The sequence below is a fragment of the Sphaerodactylus townsendi genome, linkage group LG10 (genome assembly GCF_021028975.2).
Source record: "Sphaerodactylus townsendi isolate TG3544 linkage group LG10, MPM_Stown_v2.3, whole genome shotgun sequence".
Taxonomy (NCBI): Eukaryota; Metazoa; Chordata; class Lepidosauria; order Squamata; family Sphaerodactylidae; genus Sphaerodactylus; species Sphaerodactylus townsendi.
Window position 1 is genome coordinate 35896179 of NC_059434.1, and position 24812 is coordinate 35920990.

The 24812-nt window shown below is 41.4% G+C and overlaps 1 protein-coding gene across 1 annotated transcript in view; it reads left to right on the top strand.

Annotated features, from left to right (window-relative positions):
- Window positions 1-24812, top strand: part of GPM6A (glycoprotein M6A) — a 186854-nt gene that overhangs the window by 108840 nt on the left and 53202 nt on the right. Inside the window, exons 4-5 of the mRNA XM_048508732.1 lie at window positions 1870-2026; window positions 24170-24323. Coding sequence (XP_048364689.1) covers window positions 1870-2026; window positions 24170-24323 — 311 coding nt within the window. The remainder of the gene's footprint in view (window positions 1-1869; window positions 2027-24169; window positions 24324-24812) is intronic.

Here is a 24812-nt window from a genome sequence, read left to right on the forward strand (position 1 = left end):
CTCTTTTTGTCTGTGTGGCCCAGATTTAAATATTGATTGTGTGAGCCCTGTTTACCTTCTACAGATGGAGATCCTTAATCTACATTTCATCTGTTCTGAAGTGAAAACTTTAAAACTATAAATTGGTGTAGTACTTTCAAAAGACAGTACTGTAATGGTTTTGGGAAAAATATTAATAAAAACCTTCAAACAAATACTTCTAATAAGTAATTTTGTACACTTGAGTAAGCTGATGTAGGCATGTAAATGCTACGAGGTAGCATCCTAAAAATTACAAAACGAAAACAAAGGAGCATTAACAAAAGAAGCATTAACAAAAACAAAGGCGCTTAATAGCAGCTCATCCCAGTTGGGGGTAGGGCTGTAGCTCAGTAGTTTGCTTGTCATTTAGAAGGTTCCAGATTCAGTCCCTGGCATATCCTCTTAAATGAATCAGGAAGCAGGCTATGTGAAAAACTTGTGTCTGCTACCCAGGAGAACTACTTTCAGTCACATCAGGCAATACTGACCTTGATAGACCACAGTTCTGACTCAGTATGAGGCTGCTTTATGTTTCTGTATTCTGAGATATGCAACTGGTTTGCTCATGACAACTCGCTGTTATGAACACCATAACCCTTAAAGAGAGTTGTGTCTTTGGAGGCATGTTAAACATGTGCCCTCACTTCTAGCCTGCCCACAGACACTATTTTCCTTCAGGCATTACAGTATTCACATAGTGAACTTGCTGCAAATACTGTGTGGCATTGGCTCTGAGCTCTGTGTTGTACGTGCTTGCTTGTGTGCTTGGCTCGTGCAGAAAGGTTTGTACTTTGAACAAATCACTGTGTTGTATGTTGACAGGCAAGCTAAGCAAGTGACAGAGCAATCAGCCAAGATTCTTTGCTATGCTGCCATCTTGAATTACGGATTCAGTCACCCACCCCCACCCCCAAATGTATGCTGAAGTCAGCCTGGAATCCCTGGGAAAGTTTTGGGCTCTGAAAAAGTTTTCATTCAGTGAAACAGTCTTGTAAAATATGGGTTGGGTTCTGTGGTTTCTTTCTGATAGCCCAAGTAATCAGTTAACTATGAGGAAAAATGAATGTTGCCTTCAGGAGTCTCACACTTTGCAAATATGATTCCATGTCCACCTCACTTCTACAGAGAGATAAAATGTGACAACTGGATGAATGCATTGCAAGAGTGTTCTATGTGTTTCCCACTAATCTATCCAGATATTTTGGCAACGGAAGGTTTGTGTCGTATTTTGCTAAAATTAGTCTTGAATTGAAAGGTCAACATTGGCTGCCAATCTGTTTCTGGACACTATTCAAATACTGGATTCTGGAGCAACACTCTTATGGGCTCATCTGAGTGGCTGATTTTCCCTTCAGGGACAGGACAGCTTCCTGTCCATTACACCTGGGCTTTCAACGAACGAGTCCAATCTTTTTAGATGTTTTATCACTTGCTCAATTGCTGAGAACTGTTTTATCAATATCATTTCAGATGTTCCATTTTGTGGGCCTGGATTGCTTTTATTGGCTATTTTAATTGGCATTTTTCAGTTATTGACTTGCATTGTTTTGTTGATACGTTTTATTGATATGATTTGTAACGTTTTTACTGTTTCTTTGATTTTTTTTGAGATCTGCCTCCAATAGACAGCATAAAATTTTCTAATTGAAATAAATGGTATGGGCAGAGAAGCAAGGCAATTGGGTTGTAAAGAGCTCTGTTGCATCTGATAAGCAGAGTATGCTTTCAGTGAACGGCATCTTTGTTTCATGTGCTTGCATTTCATTGGTTGTATAGTTCACAACTCTTGAGTTCAGATTCAACACTAACATCTTGCTAATTTGAATACCTTTCACTCTTCTTATGCAGGATTGATATCTTCAAATATGTGATCTACGGAGTAGCAGCTGCCTTCTTTGTCTATGGCATCTTACTGATGGTAGAGGGTTTCTTTACAACTGGAGCCATCAAGGATCTCTATGGGGATTTCAAAATCACGACCTGCGGCAGATGTGTCAGTGCCTGGGTACGTTAATATGACAGATCTGAGTACTTATGCTAATTTCAGCCCTTCTGAGTGATTTCATGAATTCATACAAACAGTGCAGTCCAAGGGGAGACAGAAACCACTGAGGGGGCAGTATGACCTCTGCAGTGGTATAAATGCTATTTATGCAGTTGTAAAGGACATTTACACTGGTGCAGGGGCACTTATGCTGGTGCTGGGGAGCCATGCAGCAGCACAATGCCCAAGCACCATCGCAGCTATGGCGTCAGCACTACTCTGGTACAGGAGCCTGCACAGGCACCAACGGGGCTTTTCCTGGGGCTTTAATTCATTTCCTTAGCCCTTTAGTGCATTTGCTGGCACACATTTACGTCTACAAAATCAGTGGGGCAGCCCACTGGGCTCCATAGGCCACTTGCACAGGGAAAGGGGCAGCATCACATTTTGCTGGCTAGCCACAGCTCACAAGCCTCTTAGGAGGCAACATGAGTGCTCCATCCTTCTCAGGATTGAATTGCAAGTTGGAAAGTCCTTAATGACAGAAAGCATAGCTATGGGGAATGTGTGACCTTTTCTTAACTATGTGGATTACACAAATATACTCTAAAGATTTTGTATATGTGCATCTGCCAGGAAGGTGGTCAATGCCCCTTTGAGACCATGGGCAAATCCTCATTGATCTCTGTTTTTTTAATTGGAGTTGAGATGTTACTTCAGAGCACATTGCTTTCTTGAAGCAGTTACTTATATGCGTACCAATTCCACAGGGACTCGGGCATATGCTGCTAAAAATAAAGTGTGGATATCTCTTTTCATTTGTCTTTTTCTGTGGAATTGTCTTTGGAAGTTTTGCAATGTATGCACTTTGACTGTGATGTTGGAAGAGATATGCAGTCATATCTGCTGTTGCAGGCACTCACACATTAATTTGAACAAAGATACAAGGTAAGAAGAAAGTATGTCCAAACTGCACAGGCAAGCAACCCTCACTCCTACTCTTCTAAACACAAAGAGGTTCTTGTTTATTTTTTCCTGGTTATGTATAATAAGTCCTGACCTGGATAGCCTGATGTCATCAAATCTCAGAAGCTAAGCAGCATTAATCCTGGCAAGTATTTAGAAGGGAGCTTTCTAAGGTATAGCAGAATCACGACACAGAAGCAGGCAATGGCAAGCAACCTCAGAACATCTTTTGCCTTGAAAACCCCACCAGGAGTTGCCATAAGTCAGACGTGACTTGACAGGGACACCATGGTGGGCACAAATCCATCGGTACTCCACCAGCTGCACTTATCTTCAGGTGGAGTACTGGATCAGGTTCAAGGTGCTTGTTCTTAGGTACAAAACCCTTAACAGTATGGGGTCCACATACCTCAGGGACCATCTATCAGGGTTTGTTCCCCAGAGAGCATTTTGATGAAACAACAATTTACTGTTGGTCCCAGAAATGTTTGACTAGCCTTGACCAGGGCCAGAACCTTTTCAGCCCTGACCCAGCCTGGTAGAACACTCTGCCAAATGAGACCAGAGTCCTGCAGGATCTTACACAATTCCACAGGGTCTGTAAGGCAGAGCTGTTCCACCAAGCACATGGTTGAGGCAGCAGTTGGAATGATTTAATTTTTAAAATTATAAATGCGTATTATTTATTTGTATTTTATATATAAATTTATTAACCTGATGTTCATTGCCCCAATCCCAGAAGGGGAGGGACAGCCTATTTAGTCCAATAAATTGAAAGTGAATTGAATTGATGGGGGAAAAGTTTAATGAAGCTAGTTGGGCATTTCAGAATATTGAGTCTCTGCAGATTGAGGAAATATGGTTAGCTGGCAATTTTTAAGAAAGAGCGGCCGTGAATCAGCATGGCCGAAGTTGCTGCTCAGGATGGGCAGGAAGGAGTCCCCAGCTTCAGCCCAGGTAGGGGTGGAAGTGGGCTTTTAGCAATGCCATGCCATGGCAGACAGACGTCATGGCTCTTACCCCACAACGTCATGAGGAAAGGAGGTCCTGGCCAGCCTTTGTGCCAGCCATGTACTTGGGTCAGATAGCAACTTGCCTGCCTACCTCTCCCCATAGAGCTTTCGATTTTGTTAATGCATGCTTCTTTGTCATAGCCATTCTTGGTTTGGCACATGGGTATTGATCTGAAAGGGCCATGGGAGGGGACCTAGGGAGCTGCCCCACACCTGCTGGTAGGGAATGCTACAGCAAGAGGCTGACCGTCCAGCTGAGCATTACGTTAGGGGGATGCTCTCGCAAGAGGCTGACCACCCAGCAGAGCTCCACAGCAGAGTGAAGCTCCAGTAAGAGGCCAACTGCCCGCTGGGGCTCCATGGCAAGATCCCAGAGCAGATCAAAATCCCATGCTGCTCCTTACGCTTCTGATTGTATAATAAACGATGGCTATGGCTAAATAAATTACCCCAGCCAAGAGAGTGTGGTGTGGTTATTGGAACAAAGGACTCCGACCAAGGGTTGTCCTGCCCTCAGATGGCAACTAGTAATCCATAAGAACATCAGCCAAAGGAAGGCATGATGAAGGTGTAGTTGTAACAGAAAATCTTTTTCTGAAGCTTTCTAATAAAATCCTAAATTTCTTCATTCATTTGTTTGAGTGTGACCATGTATGCATGAAAATGCTCATCATTAAAGCTCAAGGCTACAATCCTTTAGTCCACTAACATTATGCTGACCTTTTTATGGGAAAAGAAAGTGGCTGTTCTTATCAGTCATCTCTGTAGTACAATGATAGTGTGCTTAGTGGTATAATGATAAAACAGTTGAAGGATGTGATAGACTGTTGAGAAAAATATAACTTAAAAGTGAAGGTCCATCAGAGGCATTAGTGTTTACATTCAGAGTGAGGCATAAAGACACAGAGCAGGGACCCCACCTTATTGGTTGTAATAACCCTGCACTCTGATTGGATAAGCAACTTGATGATGCACAGAGGGAGGAGGATATCTCCCTGTAAAGAACTATCTGCGAGACTTTTTGCATTTTGGAGTTCCTGGAGTTAAGCGCTATCTGTCTTAACTGTACTTTAAAAACTATCATGTATAAGGTGAGTAGTTGCAGTCAGTGGTGTGAATCTGGCTTGCTCTACTTTGTGAAATTTGTGTTGAAAGCAAATAAATATGCAGACTGAGTGATCAGGTTGAGGGTTACTGAGGGGCCCAAGCTAAGGGGCCATATATTTGTGGGCAGTGGTGGGATTCAAATAATTTAACACCCTCCCTCTCTCTCTCCAGAGAGAGTTATTTATATTTTAGTTTTAGGGTTTTCTAACAGAAGGAGGCTTTTGAGGGTACTGAATATATGTACCAGCCTGTGTTAGGCCCTGAGTGTAATCCATTAGCCTGAACATCATACATAATTGTATCATCTGGGTTATGATATAATATATTATCTGGGATATAATATAATATCTAAGCTAAGAACTGAAATTGAGCAAACTTATAATCTTGTGCCTGAAAACCCAAAACCGAAGTTCTTGTGTATATATTTTTCTTCTGCCTTATCCATTTCTTTTCTCCAAGTTATTTATCTCCCTTTCCCCATCTTCTTTCTGCTAAATAAATCTTTGATTCTGTTTAAGTTTTAAACTGCCACAGTATTATTTTGTGTGCCTTATCAAGGAGCTTGCCTAAAAAGGTTATAACAACAGGCATCCTTTATCTTCTGGATAGTTACAGGGCAGAGGGAAAGTTATTCTGTTTCACCTTATGCTACCATTTCTTAAGCACCTCAGTCCCTGAAGGAAAAAAAGGTAGGAAATCAGACAAGACAGGTCAGTGACTGCTTTTCCTGCCTGAAAAATTTAAGAAGGTGAGGGGATCCGTTCGCGAAGTGCTATAGTATATGTAAACTCAAATAAAAACACTTGGGCAAACTGAAATTAAGGCTGTTAATAAAAGGAAAGGGCAAATGTATTATTAGAAAGATCATAGCTGGCAAACATGAATGAAAGGTATGAGTCAGTTTTAAAATTATGTAGATTGATAGCAAAGCCCACCTTTAAGAAATGCATGGTATCACCCTTTTCCATTGTCACTGGCCACACATTTGTCTGGACATGGAAGGCTTCTTCCTGATTCTTAGCATTCTTACTTAGATGTAAGGCCTGTGGGCAGTGGTGGCTTTCAAATAATTTAACAACTGGTTCTGAAAGGACTCAGTGGTGGGATTACAACCAGTTTTCCGAACTAGACAAAACATTAGCTACCGGTTCTACTAAAGTGGTGCAAATAGGCTGAATCCCACCACTGCCTGTGGGTTAAATTCATCCAGTTTTCTCTCTCAGTTTCATCCAGTTGTTTTCCTTACTGCAGCCTGCATTCCATGCAGGACACATGACCTCTGCACAACCTTTTTGATGGACAAAGTGGACCCCCCCTTTTCTCAACAGTGTAAAAACTGTCTAGATCCAAACCTGAGTTTCATTCTTGAATTATGAGTGGGAATTAAGTCTTGCTCAGGAACTGTTACAAATTGTGATGTTAGAAATAATGAAATATAACATCTGTATGTCTAGCCCAAATTTTGTGGCTACTCTGTAGATGAAGTAATGATTAAAATAATTAGAGCTGTCAAATCTTCATTATGTTGTTGAAATATCTAACAGCATACAAAGACTCTGTACTTAGGCAAATAACATTAAACTCTGTAAATTCCAAAATCTTAATACTGCTATGAATACTACAGTGAACTGAATGAGTGTGGTGTGCAACACACTAGGTGACCTTAGGCCAGTCATTATCAGCCAACCGTCCATCTATCAAGCTAGCCTACCTCCAAAGGTTGTTGCGAGTATAAAAAAAGAGTGGTGAGAACCACATATAACAACATATGCCACCCTGAGCTACTTAGAGGAAGGGCAGGATAAAAAGTACAAAATAAAGAAATAATTTTGGAAAGTTATCCTGCAAAACACACACACACACGCGCGCGCACACACACACGGATCAAAATGTTTTCGCTAGTATATCGCCATTTTCAAATCTTTTACAGGCAAATCAGACTATAGAGTTTCTAGAGTTCATAGACAACTGTACTTTAACTTTCCCAAGACATTGGCTGAGAACACTCATTCATACAGAGGGCATTTACAGATAAGTTTCAGATGAATTTTACTTCCTTAGGTTTCCAAATGCTTCATTTTTTAAAATCTATTTTTTCAAGGATTTTGTCACTCATTAGCAAACTTTTAATTGCATGAATATCAAAATGTTTTTTTTTCCAGAAGCAATTTGCTGAATAAACACTGGATTGCTCTGATGGTATCTGGCTATCCTCCTGAGACTGATTAATTTATTTATTTTTGTACAATGACTGTGGATCTGTGTGATCCTAGTTTTCCCAGTTAATTATTTTACTTTTACTACTGAGTGATTGTTCTTCACATATGTTCACAGAAATTCTTGATGATTAATAAGACTGCAATCTCTCTGTGTAAGATAGCCTTGAATAGGTCACGTTTATCTTCCTTTGAGATTGTGACATCAATTGAATGTGATAAGTTGACGTATTTTAGCCATGTTTTCTAGGTGTTTTGGAGAATATTACACAATAGCTTGATGAACAGGGATCCAGATGACTTGTGTTTTAATTTCATTTGATTTTGTTTTCCTTCCAAACGCAATGTATGATAATATTTTTGTTCTGACTATATTTTGTTCAAAGTTTTGAATTATAGGTGAATAGTAATCTCTAAACTGAATTTCCTCCCTTTTAAATATTTTTTCATTAAAAGAAAAGTTCTTTGATGCCTGTAATTTATTTTAAAAAGTAACTTATTTCTTAACAATAGAAATATAGTAACATGTAAACAGTTAAACAAAGAATAAGAACAGGAAAAATTTGTACCTTAATTACAATTCTGAATATAAAAAGAGAACCTATAGAGTTATACAAAAGATATTCTATAAAAGCATAAGTTAATCAACTGGTTTTCAGTCACTATTATTATAATTCCCCAAATATTTTCACAAAATTTTCCCAAAATATTTTCACAAAATTGTAAAATTTGTCAGATTATAAACTTCTTCTATCACCAACAATAATATCACAATGCTAACATTTGTACATGGAGTTCCGCTATGTATATTTAGTTTCATCATTTCTTTATTTTAACACATATGAATAATATGAGAAATGCAATTTTGATTACTGTTGGAATTTTGATTAGTTTTGTGTTGACCAAACTTGTTAATTTTGTCATTGTTATGCACTCCCTCGATTTATTTGCCCAGTTCTCTAAACAGGGGCATTCTTCCATCTGCCAGTTTGTTGCAAGTACCACTCTAGCTACAGTCATCAAATACTGAAACATTGCTTCAGAGTGTTTTGAAGTGTTCTTAGGTAATATGCCTAGTAATTCAGTTTTGGCCTTCATAACAAAATTAGTGTTTAACATTTTCTGTATTTCTGAATGTACCTCCTTCCAAACTGTCTGCACTTTTTAAAATGTCTACCACATATGATAAAAAGAGTCAACTACTTCTTTACATTTCAGCATTTCCAGCATTCCAGCTCTTGTTCATTTTATCAATATCATTTGTAGTAATATACCAGCAGTAAAACATCTTACAATTTGTCATTCATTAAGTCCACCCCCACCTCCACCTCTACAGAAATATTTAATGTTTCATGGGATCTAAATTATCAACTTAAAAAAATACAACTATACCCTGTTCTTTTAAAAAATAGAACAAGAAATAGTCAAGACAGTTCTACCAGCTCAATAGCACAGCAGAGAGAATAATTGGAACCAAACCATTGTCTTTGCATATAGGAATATATCTTTCAAGTTGTACAGCATTAGGGAGAAATGAAAAAGATTTACTTCTCAGCATTAGTAAGGAAAGCCACACTTAATTTTCACTCCTACTGATTTCATTAAATTGCAGTTCTAATTACACTTTCTTGGGAATAAGCCCATTGATTTACGTGGTCTGGTCACTATTTATTTATTATCACAGCTTTATTAGAGATAATCACAGAATCATCTTGTATTGGATTTGTTTTTGTATTTTGGTGTTCCTCTTAGACTACTGAATGTCAGGATTGCAGAAAGTCACCATGAGCTCCCAGACAAAGATTCCACCTGGCCCTCCATATGACCCCAATCAAATCAAATATAATAACAAAACAAATCAGTAGGCTGACTGATCTGTAAATAAAAGAATCCTCATGTCCATCCACCTGTCCATTTGTGACAGGTATCACTCATTAGAAAATAAAAGTAGCTTCAGAATGATAGAAGTTGCAGAACCAAAAATGACAGAAATTGTAATATCCTTGCCCATGTTATCTCTACCTTTCTGTGCTATTTGCAATGGAAGTTATGCTAAATTGTAACTTCAGTTCCTCATCTATTACTGCTAAGGCAAATTAACATCGTGATCAAGGTGTCTCCACTGCCAGGTCAGTGGATTCACTTTGCCCTTTGTCCTACTCAAAAGCTTAGGCCGTTTCCGCACGGGCGGAATATGGCGACCTGGGGATGGCAAAAAACCCCAGGCCGCCATTCGCACAATGGCACCCCCTGGCCGCCATTCGCACAGGGGGTGCAGCTGCTTTGCAGCCGCGCAGCCACTGCCGTGCGAACGGCAGCGGCTTCCCTGCGCTTCCCTGCCTTCACTCACCTGCTCTCTGGCCCTCCGGCATATCGCCAGGGCCTGGGGACACGCCCCCTGCTCTGCGACACGGAAGCAGGCATGCAGGGCAGGGGAGGCGTGTCCCCAGGCCCCGGCGACGCGCCAGAGGGCCGGAGAGCAGGTGAGTCGACCGGGCGACGGCGCCCAGCGGCGCCGTCTTCCCAGTTCTTTCTGGGACCGTCCGCATGGACAGAAACGCCGACCCAAGCCCTTCCGCCTCCGTGCGGAAAGGGCCTTATAGAAAATTAAAAAGTCAACTATTGGATAGAGAGTTCTCTACCCTAATCACCGCAGCCAAGAAAACGTGCTCCCCCCTGTATTTTTCTCTCCCATTTGAACAGGGCCACTTGGTACACTACCTGTATTGCTTAATAAACCCTGCTCAAAGGAGAGCCATAATGCTCGCCAGGTTCAATGTTATGCCTTCTGCCTTGTTACATGGCAGATTTAACAAGCAAGAAAAGGCTAATAGATTGTGCCCATGTAATGATGGTTCAGTTGAATCTCTGTCCCACCAATTACTACACTGTTTCAGATTCAAGGAAATCAGATCCAAGTATGTGAATCTTACTCCTTTACATTTACCCGATCTCCTGATTTATTTAGATTACACTATTTGCTGAATAATCCTGATCCTTCTCTCTGTATGATAGTGGCAGACTTTCTTCTGGAACTTACTAAATGCCAGTAGATTTCCTTCCACTTAACATTTATTTCCTGTGCTGTATATGTTTTTTAATTGGTTTTTTACTATTGTTGTACTGTTGTCTATGCCAATAAAGGCTTGCTGCTGAAAGTTAGTGTGCGAAGGAACAGAGAAGACCCAGCAGGGAATGGGCAAGTGGTCAGCTAGATAAGACTGTTAGGTCAAAGTCCATTCCATACTTCTGTCTAATTTATTCCTTCTTCTTAGAAGTTTCTTCTCTCTCCTTTCCTCGCCAGGATGGTAGATGAAGCCTATCCTTGTCTCTCAGCTTTCCCATCTGAAACACATTTACCTTTATTTTTAATCAGTGAGTCTGACACTTCTTAGCATAACTAGCACTCTGCCAAGACAAACTACATCAATAAGTCCATATAAAAGATGCTGTTGACTGGCTCCAGCCCCAATTTCCCCCTTTCTGGGGAAATTTCCCTCCTGATTCTTAATGTTAGTAATCTGAGTGAAATCTCCATTGGCCATAGGATAAAGGCCTAATTTTAAACATTCCCTCACAGCTGGCAAACCTATTTTTGTCTTACCAGTGGGCTGTTCATCAATCTGATTATTTAGGTTGATAAGACTGCTCTCATGAGTAATTAGTCTCATAATGAGTAGATTGCACTATCATAGGCCTAACTGTTCAGTATAGTAATCATAACTATCGTAAGAATTCTACTTGCCATTTCAGTCTGTTTTGTGGGGGGAATTCATTGATGCTTTAATGACTGCCTCTTGAGTAGGCAGGGTAGTTATTTTTATGGTGTTATATCCACTGTAACTGGGGTTGCCAACTGCCTGGAGAAAAAATGTTCTGTCCCTTTAATAAAGGCTTTATAGGAAGGTAAGACTCTGTTAAAGAGACAGAATGATTTTCTCCTCTGCCCTGGGTAGCCCAGGATAGCCTGATCTCATCAGACCTCAGAAGCTAAGCAGGGTCAGCCCTGGTTAGCATTTGGGTAGGAGACTACCAAGGAAGTCCAGGGTGACACAGGGTTGTGTGAGAAGCTTCACCAGCAAATTTCCATACAAATTCTATGAAAGGAACATGACATTTTGACCAGGCAGTTGGCAATCCTAGCAGCCAACCCTAGCAGACTAGCATATATCCATTGTGTTAGGAGGTTTTTGTAACAAGTACTTGTGGGGGCAAACACACACAGGGACTGGCACAGGGTCACACTGGCATGTTTGCCCCCTTCCCACCATGTAAGGTGTATCCCTGCCAGCGCACAGAGCAAATGCCACCTCTTAGCTCTGTGGCAGGCGGATCCAGAAGTCCAGGCTGCCCTGGAGCTGGATTGACATCTGAAGTGGATGCCAGTATTGGAGGGGGGCATTCCCAGGGGTGGGGCTGATGTTAATTGGTTTTCATCCTGGGTTTGCAGCCAGTTGCACCATGGCCCTGACCCTAGACATAAATCTATTAGGCCACATGGAGGTCTTTCTGGTGCAGGGAGGGATTTTGCATTTTTTAAATCCCTCCCTATACCTCCAGAAAGACCATTGGAACTTGTAACTTAGCAGGTCTAGATTAGAGGGCAGACTATGTTCTGTGCCAATTTGGTACCATTATCTTTAAAAAGTGTTGCTCCAGATCCTCAGATTGGTTCCACAATGAAAATAATGTTACAGTTCTCCCCATCTCTCAGATCTGAAAGTATAATGAAATTTCTCTCAGTGCACAAAACAGTACAAAACTTTGTACCAGCACTGCAAAAACACTGATACAATCACAAGCAGATATAGCTATGTACACGCTTAACTTGGAGTATTAGCAACTTTTAAATAGCTCATTCAGATGAACAAAAACCAGAAGAGCAAAAACCCAAAAATAATTAAACATACTACAAGTATAATTAATTATTGGCTTTCAGAAATCATTTTCCTTCTATTCTTCGTGTGTGTGTGCGCACGTGTGTGTACACATTTTCAATACTGCAGGTACATGTTAGGTTTCACAGTGACATATTGATTCATTATTAATAATGCATTGACCCCCTTGTCTCATTTTCCTTCTCTCGAAAATCAGTCAGTGGCAGGAGAGCAAACCAGGGAAAATCAATCACATTGACATAATTAATAATGCACCGAAAAGTACACAAGTATTTCAAGAAGAAGGAATGATCTAATTTAGAAGCTGTGACTTTGGATGCATTGCACCTCCTACTACAATTGCTCCATCTTTGCAGTAAAAATCAGGAACATAGGAAACAAATTGAAACGTGTCCTTCGAGTGAGAAATGGAGATCAGGAGTTATATGCTATGGCTGAACTATTAGTCTCACTTGTGCACGGGCCAGCTGCTAAGCAGGTCTCGCCATTGCCAGCATCTTCAGTCGGCAGAGGAGATGAAGAAGGGAATGGGTATGTGTCAGATGAATACAGGGGCACATCTGATATGTATCGAACCCTTTAAAATGTCTGTTTTCTCCATATAAAGAGGCATTCCAAACTGTCTTTTTAAAAGTCATAAAATGCTTTGTAAAGTTGGTGCCATATTTGTGTCTCGATGTGTGTTGAGATTGCCAGCTTGTCTGTTTTCAATTGGAACTAGAACATATACAGAAAAACATGTTTCACTAGGGATGCCAAAAAGTGTGAAAGGAATGAGATCATAATGTAAATTCCCTCAGCTTGCAGTGCTCATTTTTAATTGTTTTGATGCCTCTTGCCTTCAAATCGTTACTGCATCTACTATTTAAAATGAGATGTCTTTTCTGCATATTCACCACTTTGTGGCCTGCTTAGTGAACATTCATGAGACTCAAAAGCTGAAGCCAGTACCTTCTCTTGGCACATGTTCAGAAATTGGTTATCACCATCAGTGTCATTGAAACTGTCCAGATTGGGGAAACTTGACTTCTGCTTTATGTAAATAATAATAATTGTGCATTTTATTCCAGGATAAAAACAGTACGTAAATTCAAATGGAAATTATAGGTCAGCCACAGGTAGTAAGGTCATTTTAACGTTCTGAACTAAAAGAGGAAAGGGAGGCTACAGAAAAGGGCAGGAAAACTATCAATCGCTACTGACAGCAGCACAGTTTCCCCACTCCCCATGCTTTGTCCAAACACCTAAAAAAATCCCACAAGCTGCCACTCCCCACAAGCTATGTCCTCAAACTGTCTGGCTAGAGGAAGCAATAAAGTTGGACCCTGCAGCACCCACGGCAGGTGGTGAAGAAGCCATTATTTCCTGCCAATTGTCAGTGTTGTTGAATCTGCTGGTGCTGCCTTCTCTTTGAAAAGGGATTGTATATGCTTGTAAATATGGTATATGGGGCTAGACTAGGGTTGCCAGATCCAGGCTGGGAAATTCCTAGAGATTAGTGAGTGGAGCCTGGGGAGGGTAAGGTTTGGGAAAGGGAGGAATAGAATCCCTCCCTTGCATGACACTCCTCCCTCCCTCCCCTCCTTTGCATGCCACCCCTCCCTCCTCTCCCCCTCCCTCCGTTAGGGTGGGTGAGCCAGGTCCAGATGCCGGGTCTCCTTCCCTCCCCTCCCTTGCATGCCACCCCTCCCTCCCTCCCCTCCCTTGCATGCCACCCCTCTCTCCATGTCTAGATGCTGGGCCCCTCCCTCCCCTCCCTTGCATACCATCCCTCATTCCTCTTCCTTACACCCCTCACAAAGTAAAACTGGTATCTGTAGTCTGCAGTTCAGGTGCAATTCTGGGAGATCTCTGGGGTCCACCTGGAGTTGGCAACTTTTGACTATACATTGAATTGAATACTGACATTCACAGAAATAAGGGAAACATTGCACACTGAATACTGACATTCACAGAAAGAAGGGGAACATAGCACAGTTGTGAGGATAATTCTCTGCCTTCTTCCACATCCCATGAGGCCTCTTCCAGTCAGTTTAAAATTGATAGCAAGCTTTTTATTGTTCCCAGATGTCATTTGTAATCAGTGACCTAGTTACAGTTTACACCATCAATCATAATTACATTTTTGTCACCATCCAAATTCAATTGCTTGTCATTGTAAGATGAATAGAAGTTTTATTACAGAGAAGTAGCCATGTCAGCTGTTGCAGCAACCTCCCCCCCTGAAAAAAATTCTAACAAAATTTATCCCAGAATAAGCAGCCTCTCACTTGCATAACTCAACTGGGCCTGGCTACTTCCTACTATTCAATAGCAGCCACTCTGTGATAGCCAATAATGTATAATGGTTAGAGGTAGAGAGCAGGGACTGCATAGTTCTTCAAGCCACTCTCTGATAGCCAATGATGTATAGTGGTTAGAGATTCAGAGCAAGGTCTTGCTGGGGAAACTCACTGAGTGTTTTTGGCCCAGTCACATACTTTCAGCCTAATATACCTCACAGGGTTGTTGTAAAGATAACAAGGAAGAAAGGAGACAGGTAAAAGGCGGACAAAGAGATACAGGGAAGGGGAAGAAGATATGGATGTTGCCAGAGGAAGGGAAAGAGGATATTGTATGGGTAGAAGAATACCAGATAAGTAATGTGCCCCCTATAAATCCTTAAAGGTTCCCTACCATGCAAATTGGCCTGGTTCAGTAGCTGGCACCACACAACTTGACCACAGTTTTTTAAGTAGAGGCTGCTGGAATATGAGAGAGGAAAGCTTAATACAGAGGGGTAGATAAAGAAAAGTTGGCTTTTGAGAGGGAGGATATGGGGTTGGCAACTTCAGGTTAGAAAAATCCTGGAGATTTGGGGGCTGGATTGGAGTTCACTGGGAAAAGTGGGACTTGATCAGGGAAAGGATCTCAGAAGGGCAATAATGCCATGGGCTACACCTTCTGAAGCAGCATATTTAGGGGAACTAGGGTTGCCAATCTTGGAAGGAAAGGGTTGGAGTTCACTCAAAATTACAACTGCTCTTCTGAGGACAGTGGTCAGTTTCCCTGGAGAAAATGGCTGCTGTGGAGGGTGGAGTCTCTGGCATTATAATTAACTGAGGCCTCTCCCTGCCCCAAACCCTGCCCTCCTCAAACTCCACTACAAAATCACCACGAATTTTGCAACCTGGAGCTGGCAACTCTAAAGGGAACTGATCTCTTTAGATGGGATATCTGTTGTGATTCCAGAAGATCTCCAGGTAGGGCCTGGAGAAGGGAGATGGAATCAGAAAAAGAGGAGAGACTATGGGTGCTTTCAGGGAAGGGAAATAAGAAATAGTAGGAGGACTGAGATGCCTCTTGCATATCCTTGCACCTCCCCCCTCCCCTTGTAACATCTACTTATGGAAAATACAATGTGGAAAATTTCTTAATTTTCACAATTTATTTCCCCATTGAATTTATTTTGAAAGAGTTAAATTAAGTATCAGTGAGCTCAATGGCAGAGAAATGCCTATGATAACTGTGCTCGGCATAGCACTAAGGTAATAACAGTTAAAATGTAAATGAGAGATTTTTCTTTGGCTCAAAACTGTTATTCTTTATGTTAGTTTTGAGCCAAAAGAAATTCCTGATCTGCATGCTGATTATGCTTGTCATAGATAAAGAGATCCAGGCTGCAACCCTGTGTTCATTTACAAGGCTTTACCACCTTCTGAATATAACTGAACTTGGTTTTGAGCAAACTTGCACTGTGAATCAAGTTCTGAGGATTTCTTCCCTCATATACAGTTCTTCAAGCTTTGATGCTGACTATGAAGAATCATATGCCTATTGTTTTCTCTCTAGAAGTAAACAAGATGAATTCATCTTGCTGAAGTGTTCTTTACATGGCCAGGCAGTGTACAGCTATTGTGGATGTTGTTATATTCCTCACCCAGCAGACATATAATTATTTAAAAAACTTTCTGCAATATTGCTGTATAATTTCCATATTTCTTAGGGGAATGGATGGTGTACACAGCAGTTCAATTTACCTGAAAGCCACACAAGACTTTAGCCTATTTCGATCTGATCCCTCCTGAGCCAAACAGCAGATTGAGGGATTAACAAAGTGAACACAGGGAGGATAGTCTAAACGATGGGTTATGGGCTGTCATTGCAGAATATCCCATATAGCATTGTACCAGACTGTTGTGATACTGCTTTCTGTACTTCTACTTTAGCATGGAATTGAATAGTAAGAATTTCTGGAAGTTTCTATCTACATGAAACCCACGATATGAATTATAAATGCATGAGATGTCATAGTTGACTCAATAAGTGTCACTTGTTGGTTCTACATAATGAGAATCTTTGTATACATGAGAGAAGCAGCATCTTCCTTCCTTATTTCTCCACTTTTGATTTGTTTTACATGATTTGAGCAACATTAAATTGGAAAAGATCCTTTAAGGAAAAAAGTAAAACTTGAGGGTTACAGGAGTGATGTAGTTTTTTTTAAAAAAATGGATCAACAATAGATTGTTTAAAAGAGAGACAGCATGGTTTGTGGTTTGTTTAAGGTTTAATCATAATATAAGATAGTCATTCTTGGACTTGCTTTAAGATCCAAAGCTCCAGTCAGCAGTTCTAAGGGAGCCACATGCCTACCCATATCAAGGGGAGAGCCAGAGAAGCCACATAGACTCCTAAGAGTCTCCCCTGGTTGGAAGGAATGCTTACCATAGTGCTTTGCTAGGGTAGAAAAGTAAGAGTCAGTAGTACCACCATCATTTCCCTGCCAGAATCTTCACCTTCCCTAAAAAAGACTACATCAAACTCATGCACCTCTCATTGAAAGAATGAAGAAAAAAATAGGGAACAATTAGAGAAGTCCAAAACCTGCTACAGATGAGCCCAGCAAAAATCAGAAGCTATAAAATAAGACTGAGCTGATTGTTCTTTGTTCTTTGGAGCTGGTGGATTGCCAGATTAAGACCGGAAAAGAAACACCATAAAGGAAGTCAGTCGTACTGAATCAGAGAGAGTGGCAAAGATGGCAAGAATGGTTCTGGTGATATTCTATTGCTAACATGGGTGCCTGTTACACAGTGACATCTAGTGGTTGTTCAAGACATTGAGACAATGGCTGTGACAAGAAAAGGGTTGGTGTGCCTGGAGATTTCAGAACTAACAATGTAAAAACAATGGTTACAAGTATACAAAGGCTACAATTGGAAATAGACTCTATAAAAACAGCATTGAAAGAAACATACTGGCAATGATGGCTGAAGAATGTAAAGAAATAAAGAGTAAACTCAAGAAAATTCTTCAGTTGGAGAAAGACTTGGAAGTGGTCAAGGAAATTAAAGATTTGAAAAAAGGAGTGAACTCAATTCAAATGGAACTCAGAGCACACGATCAAGGTATACTCTGCTTGGAATATCAGACCAGGAAAAAGGCCTTAAGACTAAAAAAAGTAGCAGAAGAACAAGATTATTCAAAAGAGAATCTCAAAAGGAAAATTTCCTTAACTATGACCAAATTCATGATCATGGAAGACAAAGGCTGAAAAAAAGATTTGAAGTTTTAAAGATTGAAAAAGTATTCCAAAAATTCCAAAAATCCAAAATCACAGGGACAGAATAAAGACATTGTTGTCTTCTTGTATGCAGCAGATTCTGCAGATCAAATACGGAAGCCTATTGAAAATCAGCATTTAAGATGACAAAGACATTATCATTATGAAGAAAATTCCAATGACAGTCCTGCAGAAGAGAAAGGACTATACTTTTCTAGTGGATGTTCTAAAGAAGAATCAGATAAGATTTACATACAGAGCAAGCATGGAGTAGTGGTTAAGAGCAGGTGCACTCTAATCTGGAGAACTGGGTTTGATTCCCCACTCTACCATTTGAGCTGTGGTGGCTTATCTGGGGAAATAGATTAGCTTGTGCACTCCAACACATGCCAGCTGGGTGACCTTGGGCTTGTTCTTCGGAGCTCTCTCAGTCCCACACACCTCACAGGGTGTTTGTTGTGGGGGGGTGGATGAGATTGTAAGCCCCTTTGAGTCTCCTTACAGGAGAGAAAGGGGGGCTATAAATCTAAACTCTTCTTCTTCTAAATGGAAAGGACTCATTTTTACATATAAAGGACAGCTATAGAGAGTCACTTCTGCAACAAGTGCCAAAGAATGTTATTACAAAAATTAAAGCATTTACTTAATATCTAGTGGAACAGTTGAATTGTAGAAAACAGTCAGTAAGACAGACTAGAATATTAGGTATGACTAATAAGCGGAGTGTCAGATATCAGTCTTAAGTGTTTAATTTGTGTGTTAGAAGAATGAGGAGGGATTGGGGAATTTTTGTGCAAATTACCTTTAAAATCTGAGAAATAAGTTAGAGAGATAAAGTTATGTTATGTTTTTATTTTATATGAAATGGAACACTAATTGAATAGTTTTAAAAAATTGCTGGTCTAGGTATTAATAGAAATAATATAACATTAAAGATGAATTTAGCAATGGGTTTTGGATGGGAATTCAAGTAGTTGTACACTATGCCAGTGTGGTATAGTGGTTAAGAGTGGGTATATTCTAATCTGGAGAACTGGGTTTGATTCCCCACTCCTCCACCTGAGTGGCAGAGGCTTATCTGCTGAACCAGATGTGTTTCCTCACTCCTACATTCCTGCTGGGTGACCTTGGGCTAGTCAAAGTTCTTCGGAACTCTCTCAACCCCACTTACCTCACAAGGTGTCTGTTGTGGGGAAAGGCAGGGAAAGGAGCTTATAAGCCACCTTGAGTCACCTTGCAGGAGAGAAAGGTGGGATATAAATCCAAAAAACCCTCTTCTTCTATGTTAACTTTTGTTGTTTATGTAGTTTAAGGTTAGAGTGACTGGTTCACTGTTGAGTTTTGTAGTATATAAGTTGTTTTGTGTAGTTAATAAAATTAATAAAAACAATTATTTAAAAAGCAATAGATTGTCTAAAGGGAGTGCCAGCATGGTTTAGTAGTTTGAGGATTAGACTAGAATCCAGAAGATACAGGTTCAGTTTCCCACTGTGGTGTGGAAGCTTGTTGGGTGACCTTGGACCAGCCACTATTACCCTAACCTACCTCACAGGGTTATTGTGAGGATAAAATGGTGAAATGAGGTAAATTGCTTTGGGTTCCTTTCAGGAAGAAAGGCAGAATATAAATGAAGCAAATAAATAAATAATAAAATTAAAAGACTTAATCATGTAGTTACTTCCCAATACATCAAGCTCTGTGTATATAAAAGAGAGAAAGATACTAGCATGGAAAATAAGGATATTATCATCTGTCCATGTGATCTCTCCCATTCCAGCATTACCAAATAGGGAGCAACAAGGACATATTTTATGTGATGTATAAAGAGTATCCCTCAGTGAAAATATATCTTAAGTTGTACTTATTATTAGTGGAATATTTGAGTTCACAAATCTTCATTTTGGCGTGGTATACAAATAAAGGCCATTTTGACCTTTGGCAAGAGAAAATCTAATTCTTCTTGTTCATGAATTGGTTCATCATGGTAATTTCAGCTGAATTTTTTGCTCTCAACTCCCATGTCTAATGAAAGGCTGGATGACCACTCCAGATTCCAGGGTTCATCTGCTAATTAGGTGGTCCAAATAATTCCTGGTTCATTCTTAACTGTTTAACTCTTATAGCTAAATTAACAAAAGGTTTTTTTTTCATTCCAGACCAGTAAGAAGTCTGTTTCTGATAGGCATAAATAGAAGGTATCACATTGGCTAATTGCTAGAGCTAGTCCATTGGTTGGCAACATGCGGCTCACGAGCTGCAAACGGCTATTTCTTGCTTCTGGTGCGGCTCCCAGCATGGCTGCCCCTTCCTGGGAAGCGTGTAAGTGGCGGTGCTCAGCTCAGGCCAGGCCGCTGGTTGCGCATGTGGAATCCCACTCCCCTGAAGGGAGGGGAGAAAAAAGCAGCGGCGCTCGGCTCAGGCTGGGCCGCTGGCTGCATGCTCCCTGCTCGAGCAGGGAGCATGGGGAAAAATGGGCGGCACTAGGCTCAGGCTGGGCCACTGGCTGCACGCTCCGTGCTTGAGCAGGGAGCGAGGGGAAAAAGCGGCGGCACCCGGGTCAGGCCGGGCCGCTGACTGCATGCTCCCTGCTCGAGCAGGGAACGTGGGAAATCCCCCTCCCCTCAGGGTCAGGCTTTGTGCTGTTTTGCTCGGCTTGCTCGGCTCCTCCCCTCCCGATCCCTGGGGGTCAGAGGGCAGCGTGGCCGTGTCTTTGCAGCCGTCCGGAGCTGAACAAGAAGGCAAGGTGAAGTCCCTTGCACACGCCCTGAGATTCAGTTTTCTTGCGAATGGCTGCTTTGGAGGGTGGACTTCACTGCCTGTTCGGGGCAGGAGAAATCAGAGGCACCAGCAGAAGCCCCAATGCAGAGCCAACAGCCACAGAGAAAGTGTGCTCAAAAATGAAAGCACACCGCCGCTTCAAATGCCCAGCCGGTAAAGACGGGAAAAGGCTCCAGTCGCTGTAGTGATCCATCCCCCTCAGAAGCTCAGACGGAATTCAACCCTTCCAGCCTCAGGCAATGTTTCCCTTACAACAGGGAAACAGAGCGGATGGGGAGGTGGTTTCCCCCAGTTCAGTCCCCAGTAACTCTGAGATCATTCAGGGACTGTCTAGGGATGATCTGGTCTCCCTTTTCTAACAGTCCATCAGAGGAGAGGTAGAATGATGCTTCCAGGCCAGAGAGGGTAGACCTGCCCTTCGGTAAGGTAGCCCTGGCCTCCAGGAGGGTAGACCTGGTCTCCAAGGAGGTAGCTCTTGCCTCAGAGATGGTAGCTTTGGCCCTTGTGAAGGTAGACCTGGCTTCTCCAATAGCCAAACTACACAGAGTTTCATAGGCAACACACTATAATTGTTTATACAAAGCGTAAAGGTTAAAAAACAATACATACAGTGTTATATTCATTTTTAATGTCAAAAAGTATTTGCGGCTCCAAGTGTTTTCTTTTCCATGGAAAACTGGTCTAAATGGCTCTTTGGGTCTCAAAGGTTGCAGACCCCTGAGCTAGTCTGATGATCTAATGTTGGACATCTTTTAATTATGCATATAGAGAGCTGATGGCTCTTCATTTCAGGATTATAATTGTGTCAGCTGATGATTCAGACTCAGACTTAAGCAATAGCCGTTGAAGAGCTTATTGTGTGGTGCCAATAATAGACAATAATCACTAGTAGCTGTTCTTCATGTGTTTAAGCCCTGCTTCCCCAAACAGTCATAGACATCACATGGGTGGGCTTTTCAGTGGCAGCCACCTGACTCCCACTCATCTGAATTCATATTTAATCTAAAAAACATACAACAATGGAAATATTTTTCATGCTTAAATTTTGAGGAATGAATTATCTTTTAGAATCCTTTTCTTGCAGCATGTCCAAGCACTCAGAACTACATCTGGAATCATTTTGGTTCTTACATTTTTCTGGGACTGAATGCCATTTAGAGTCTTTTCACTGTAGAATATGCAAAGACTCAGACCATATTCAAAAGCTGAAAACACACAACCATTTAGCCTGGAAAAGTAATTGAAAACCAGCCTTTTATTTTTAGTCTGCAGTTTGAGATTTTTTGATCACTCTTTGCTGCCAAGTAATTACTTCAGTGTGTGTGTGCCTGAGGTCGGCTGAGATGTCTTTTCTGCTTAAGTAATGCTAGTGTTGCAGGGAACCATAAAACAAAACCCAGAGGAAATGACACAGATTAAATCTAACAGACTTTTTTTCCACAAGAGCTTGTTTATTTTTATTTTTGGAAAGATCCCACCAAAAGATCTGTTCTTTAATCTTTAAAACCAGATGATGGAAAGTCTTCTGTCACATGATCCCTTCTTTAGGAAAATGTTGAGGAATTCAGGTTGGCTGCTGCTGTTTTCTTATTTAGAAGAAGAGTTTGGATTTATATCCCCCCTTTCTCTCCTATAGGAGACTCAAAGGGGCTTACAATCTCCTTGCCCTTCCCCCCTCACAACAAACACCCTGTGAGGTGGGTAGGACTGAGAGAGCTCCGAAGAACTGTGACTAGCCCAAGATCAGCCAGCTGGCTTGTGTGGGAGTGCACAGGCTAATCTGAATTCCCCAGATAAGCCTCCACAGCTCAAGCGGCAGAGTGGGGATCAAACCCGGTTCCTCCAGATTAGAATGCATCTGCTCTTGACCAGTTTGCCACTGCTGCTGTATAACAAGTCAAGGTATCATAGACCATACATAAAAACAGATAAATGAAGTTGTTCACTCTGGGGGAATGAAATCCAGTACCATCATTATTTTGATAAACTACATGGATCTTCTTCCTTGTTCAATATTTGGTAGCACTGTATTTTATGTTGTGATAGATTGTCTGATAAATTCTATTCTAATGGATCCAAACATGTTTTCTTCACTAAAGGCACAAGGCTACAGGAATTAAACAGTTCTTTAAATCTGCTTACTGATTATGCCTCTCTAGCTGTTTTAAGTGTTGAAGGATTTTTTTTTAAATAGCATGACTGGTGTCAGGAGCAAACTATTTGATCACCAATTACTCTCTTCCACTGCTGTAATATTCCCTGTGGAGAATCAGGCTGTGCCCTAACAGGTGGCATATCATATAATCAAACCTTCCATGAAGATATTATACCATTCTCTTTTTATAACTTCAAAACTTGAGTAAATATAAATAATGTCTATGTATTGGGTCTAGCCACATTATTTTTAATAGATATGCAGATGTTGGAATGGGCACCTATATACATCAGGAAAACACAACATATGGGCCCTTTCCGCACTGGCCAATTTAACACAAGTTAAGGGCGGGAAAAACCCATGCTGGGTGGGAATGTTGCACGTTTCCTGTCCCTAACATGGGTCTAATCTGCCCCTCACCCACGCTAATGGCCACAGGACAGGTTGAATGACAATCACGTTATCCACGCTTCTTTTGAAGAAGAGTGGGTTGCAGCCACCGCTGAGCGAACTGCCCAGCATGGGAGGCGTGTTACTCGGCTGCGGGGTTCCTGGTCCCTCACCCCCTCTCCTGCGTGGCCACGCAGGAGAGCACAGACCTGGCATGGCTGTGGGAGTCGTCTGTAGCCAGCTGTGTTGCAATGCAGCCAAGTGGGCTGGGGACAGCCACAACAGCCACGCTTCCATGTGAAGGTGCATCACCTAGCTCCGTTAACTCCGTAGCCACCTTCCTGGTGCTGTGCGAAGGGCCTGGGGCTACACCCGCCTCATCTATCCCGGCTGCACTCCTCAGTAATTTTGCTGTGCGGAAAGAGCCATGGTGTCTTGTGGCTCTTATTTATAACAAAATCTGTATAAAAAGATAACCTCTAAGGACAAATCCAAACACTTTTCATGCAGGCCTTGAACAGGATATTATTAGTTTTCAAATCACACATGATGAACTGTGCTTAAAGAAAAGAAAATTCAAATGATGGTAAAAGGTTTGGAATGAAGCAAGATCTATATGGACAGGGACCATCTGGGTCTGAAGGCCTGCTCAACCATGAATATCATCAGGTGACCCTGGACCCAGTTACTATTTCTCTATATAACCTACTTCATGAGGTTGTAAGGATTGCAACGGTGTGGCATTGAATTCCTTGGAACATCATTGGAATGCAAATGTCTTAGAAAGATGAATATGGCGGTCATCCATTGTATTATCTAAAACTGGCTGCTTTAATCCACTCTGATTTAGGGCACTAAGGCAATTGTGATGTATCCTTTTGTTGTTTCCTGGAAAGACAATTGTTAGCCTTAACGCCATCTGAGAAGTTAAACATGGGAAACTATTCACATATAAATCTACTGAGACTTTGTAACATTTCAGAATGAGACAGCTTTTCTTTCTTTCTTTCTATTTCAAATAGCAGTTTTCTGAATGAAGTTTATTTTAAAAATCTTTCCCTGGTTATCTTTCTCATTTTTGGCATATTTGTTACAGTTCATCATGCTGACATACATCTTCATGCTCGCCTGGCTGGGAGTTACAGCTTTCACCTCTCTGCCCGTTTACATGTACTTCAACCTGTGGACTATTTGCAAAAATACCACAGCAATGGATGGGGCACCCCTCTGCTTGGATCTCCGTCAGTTTGGTAAGTGAAAGATCTGTTGATTAATTCCACCAATAAAACAGTCACTGAGATGCTTGAATCACTGTTATAAACCTTAAGTAGTTTCTAATTTTGATAAGCAGTTAAACTGTTTACAGTTAAAAATGGATGTGTTTGAATCATTCTTTCTAGTGCAGAAGAGGGTGCTTGAGGGCGTAAGACTATGCCCATGGATTGCACATGTATCCATTTTAGTTGATAAACACCAGAGTGGTAAACAATGGAATTCTAAGCAGCGTCATAGCTTTCTAATCCTACTCACTTCAGTTGTATTAGAAGGCATAACTAACTAGGGCCCTTTCCGCACGGGCCATTAACGACGCCCTGGGGACGGCAAAAACGCAGGGAGCCGTTTGCACAGGCAGCGCTGCCAAAACGCAGCAGCGCCGACCTGGCTCCCCCAGGCTGACCTCAGGGTCAGCTTCCAAAAACTCTCCCTCCTGGAGGGGAGGTTTTTGGAACAACAGCCGC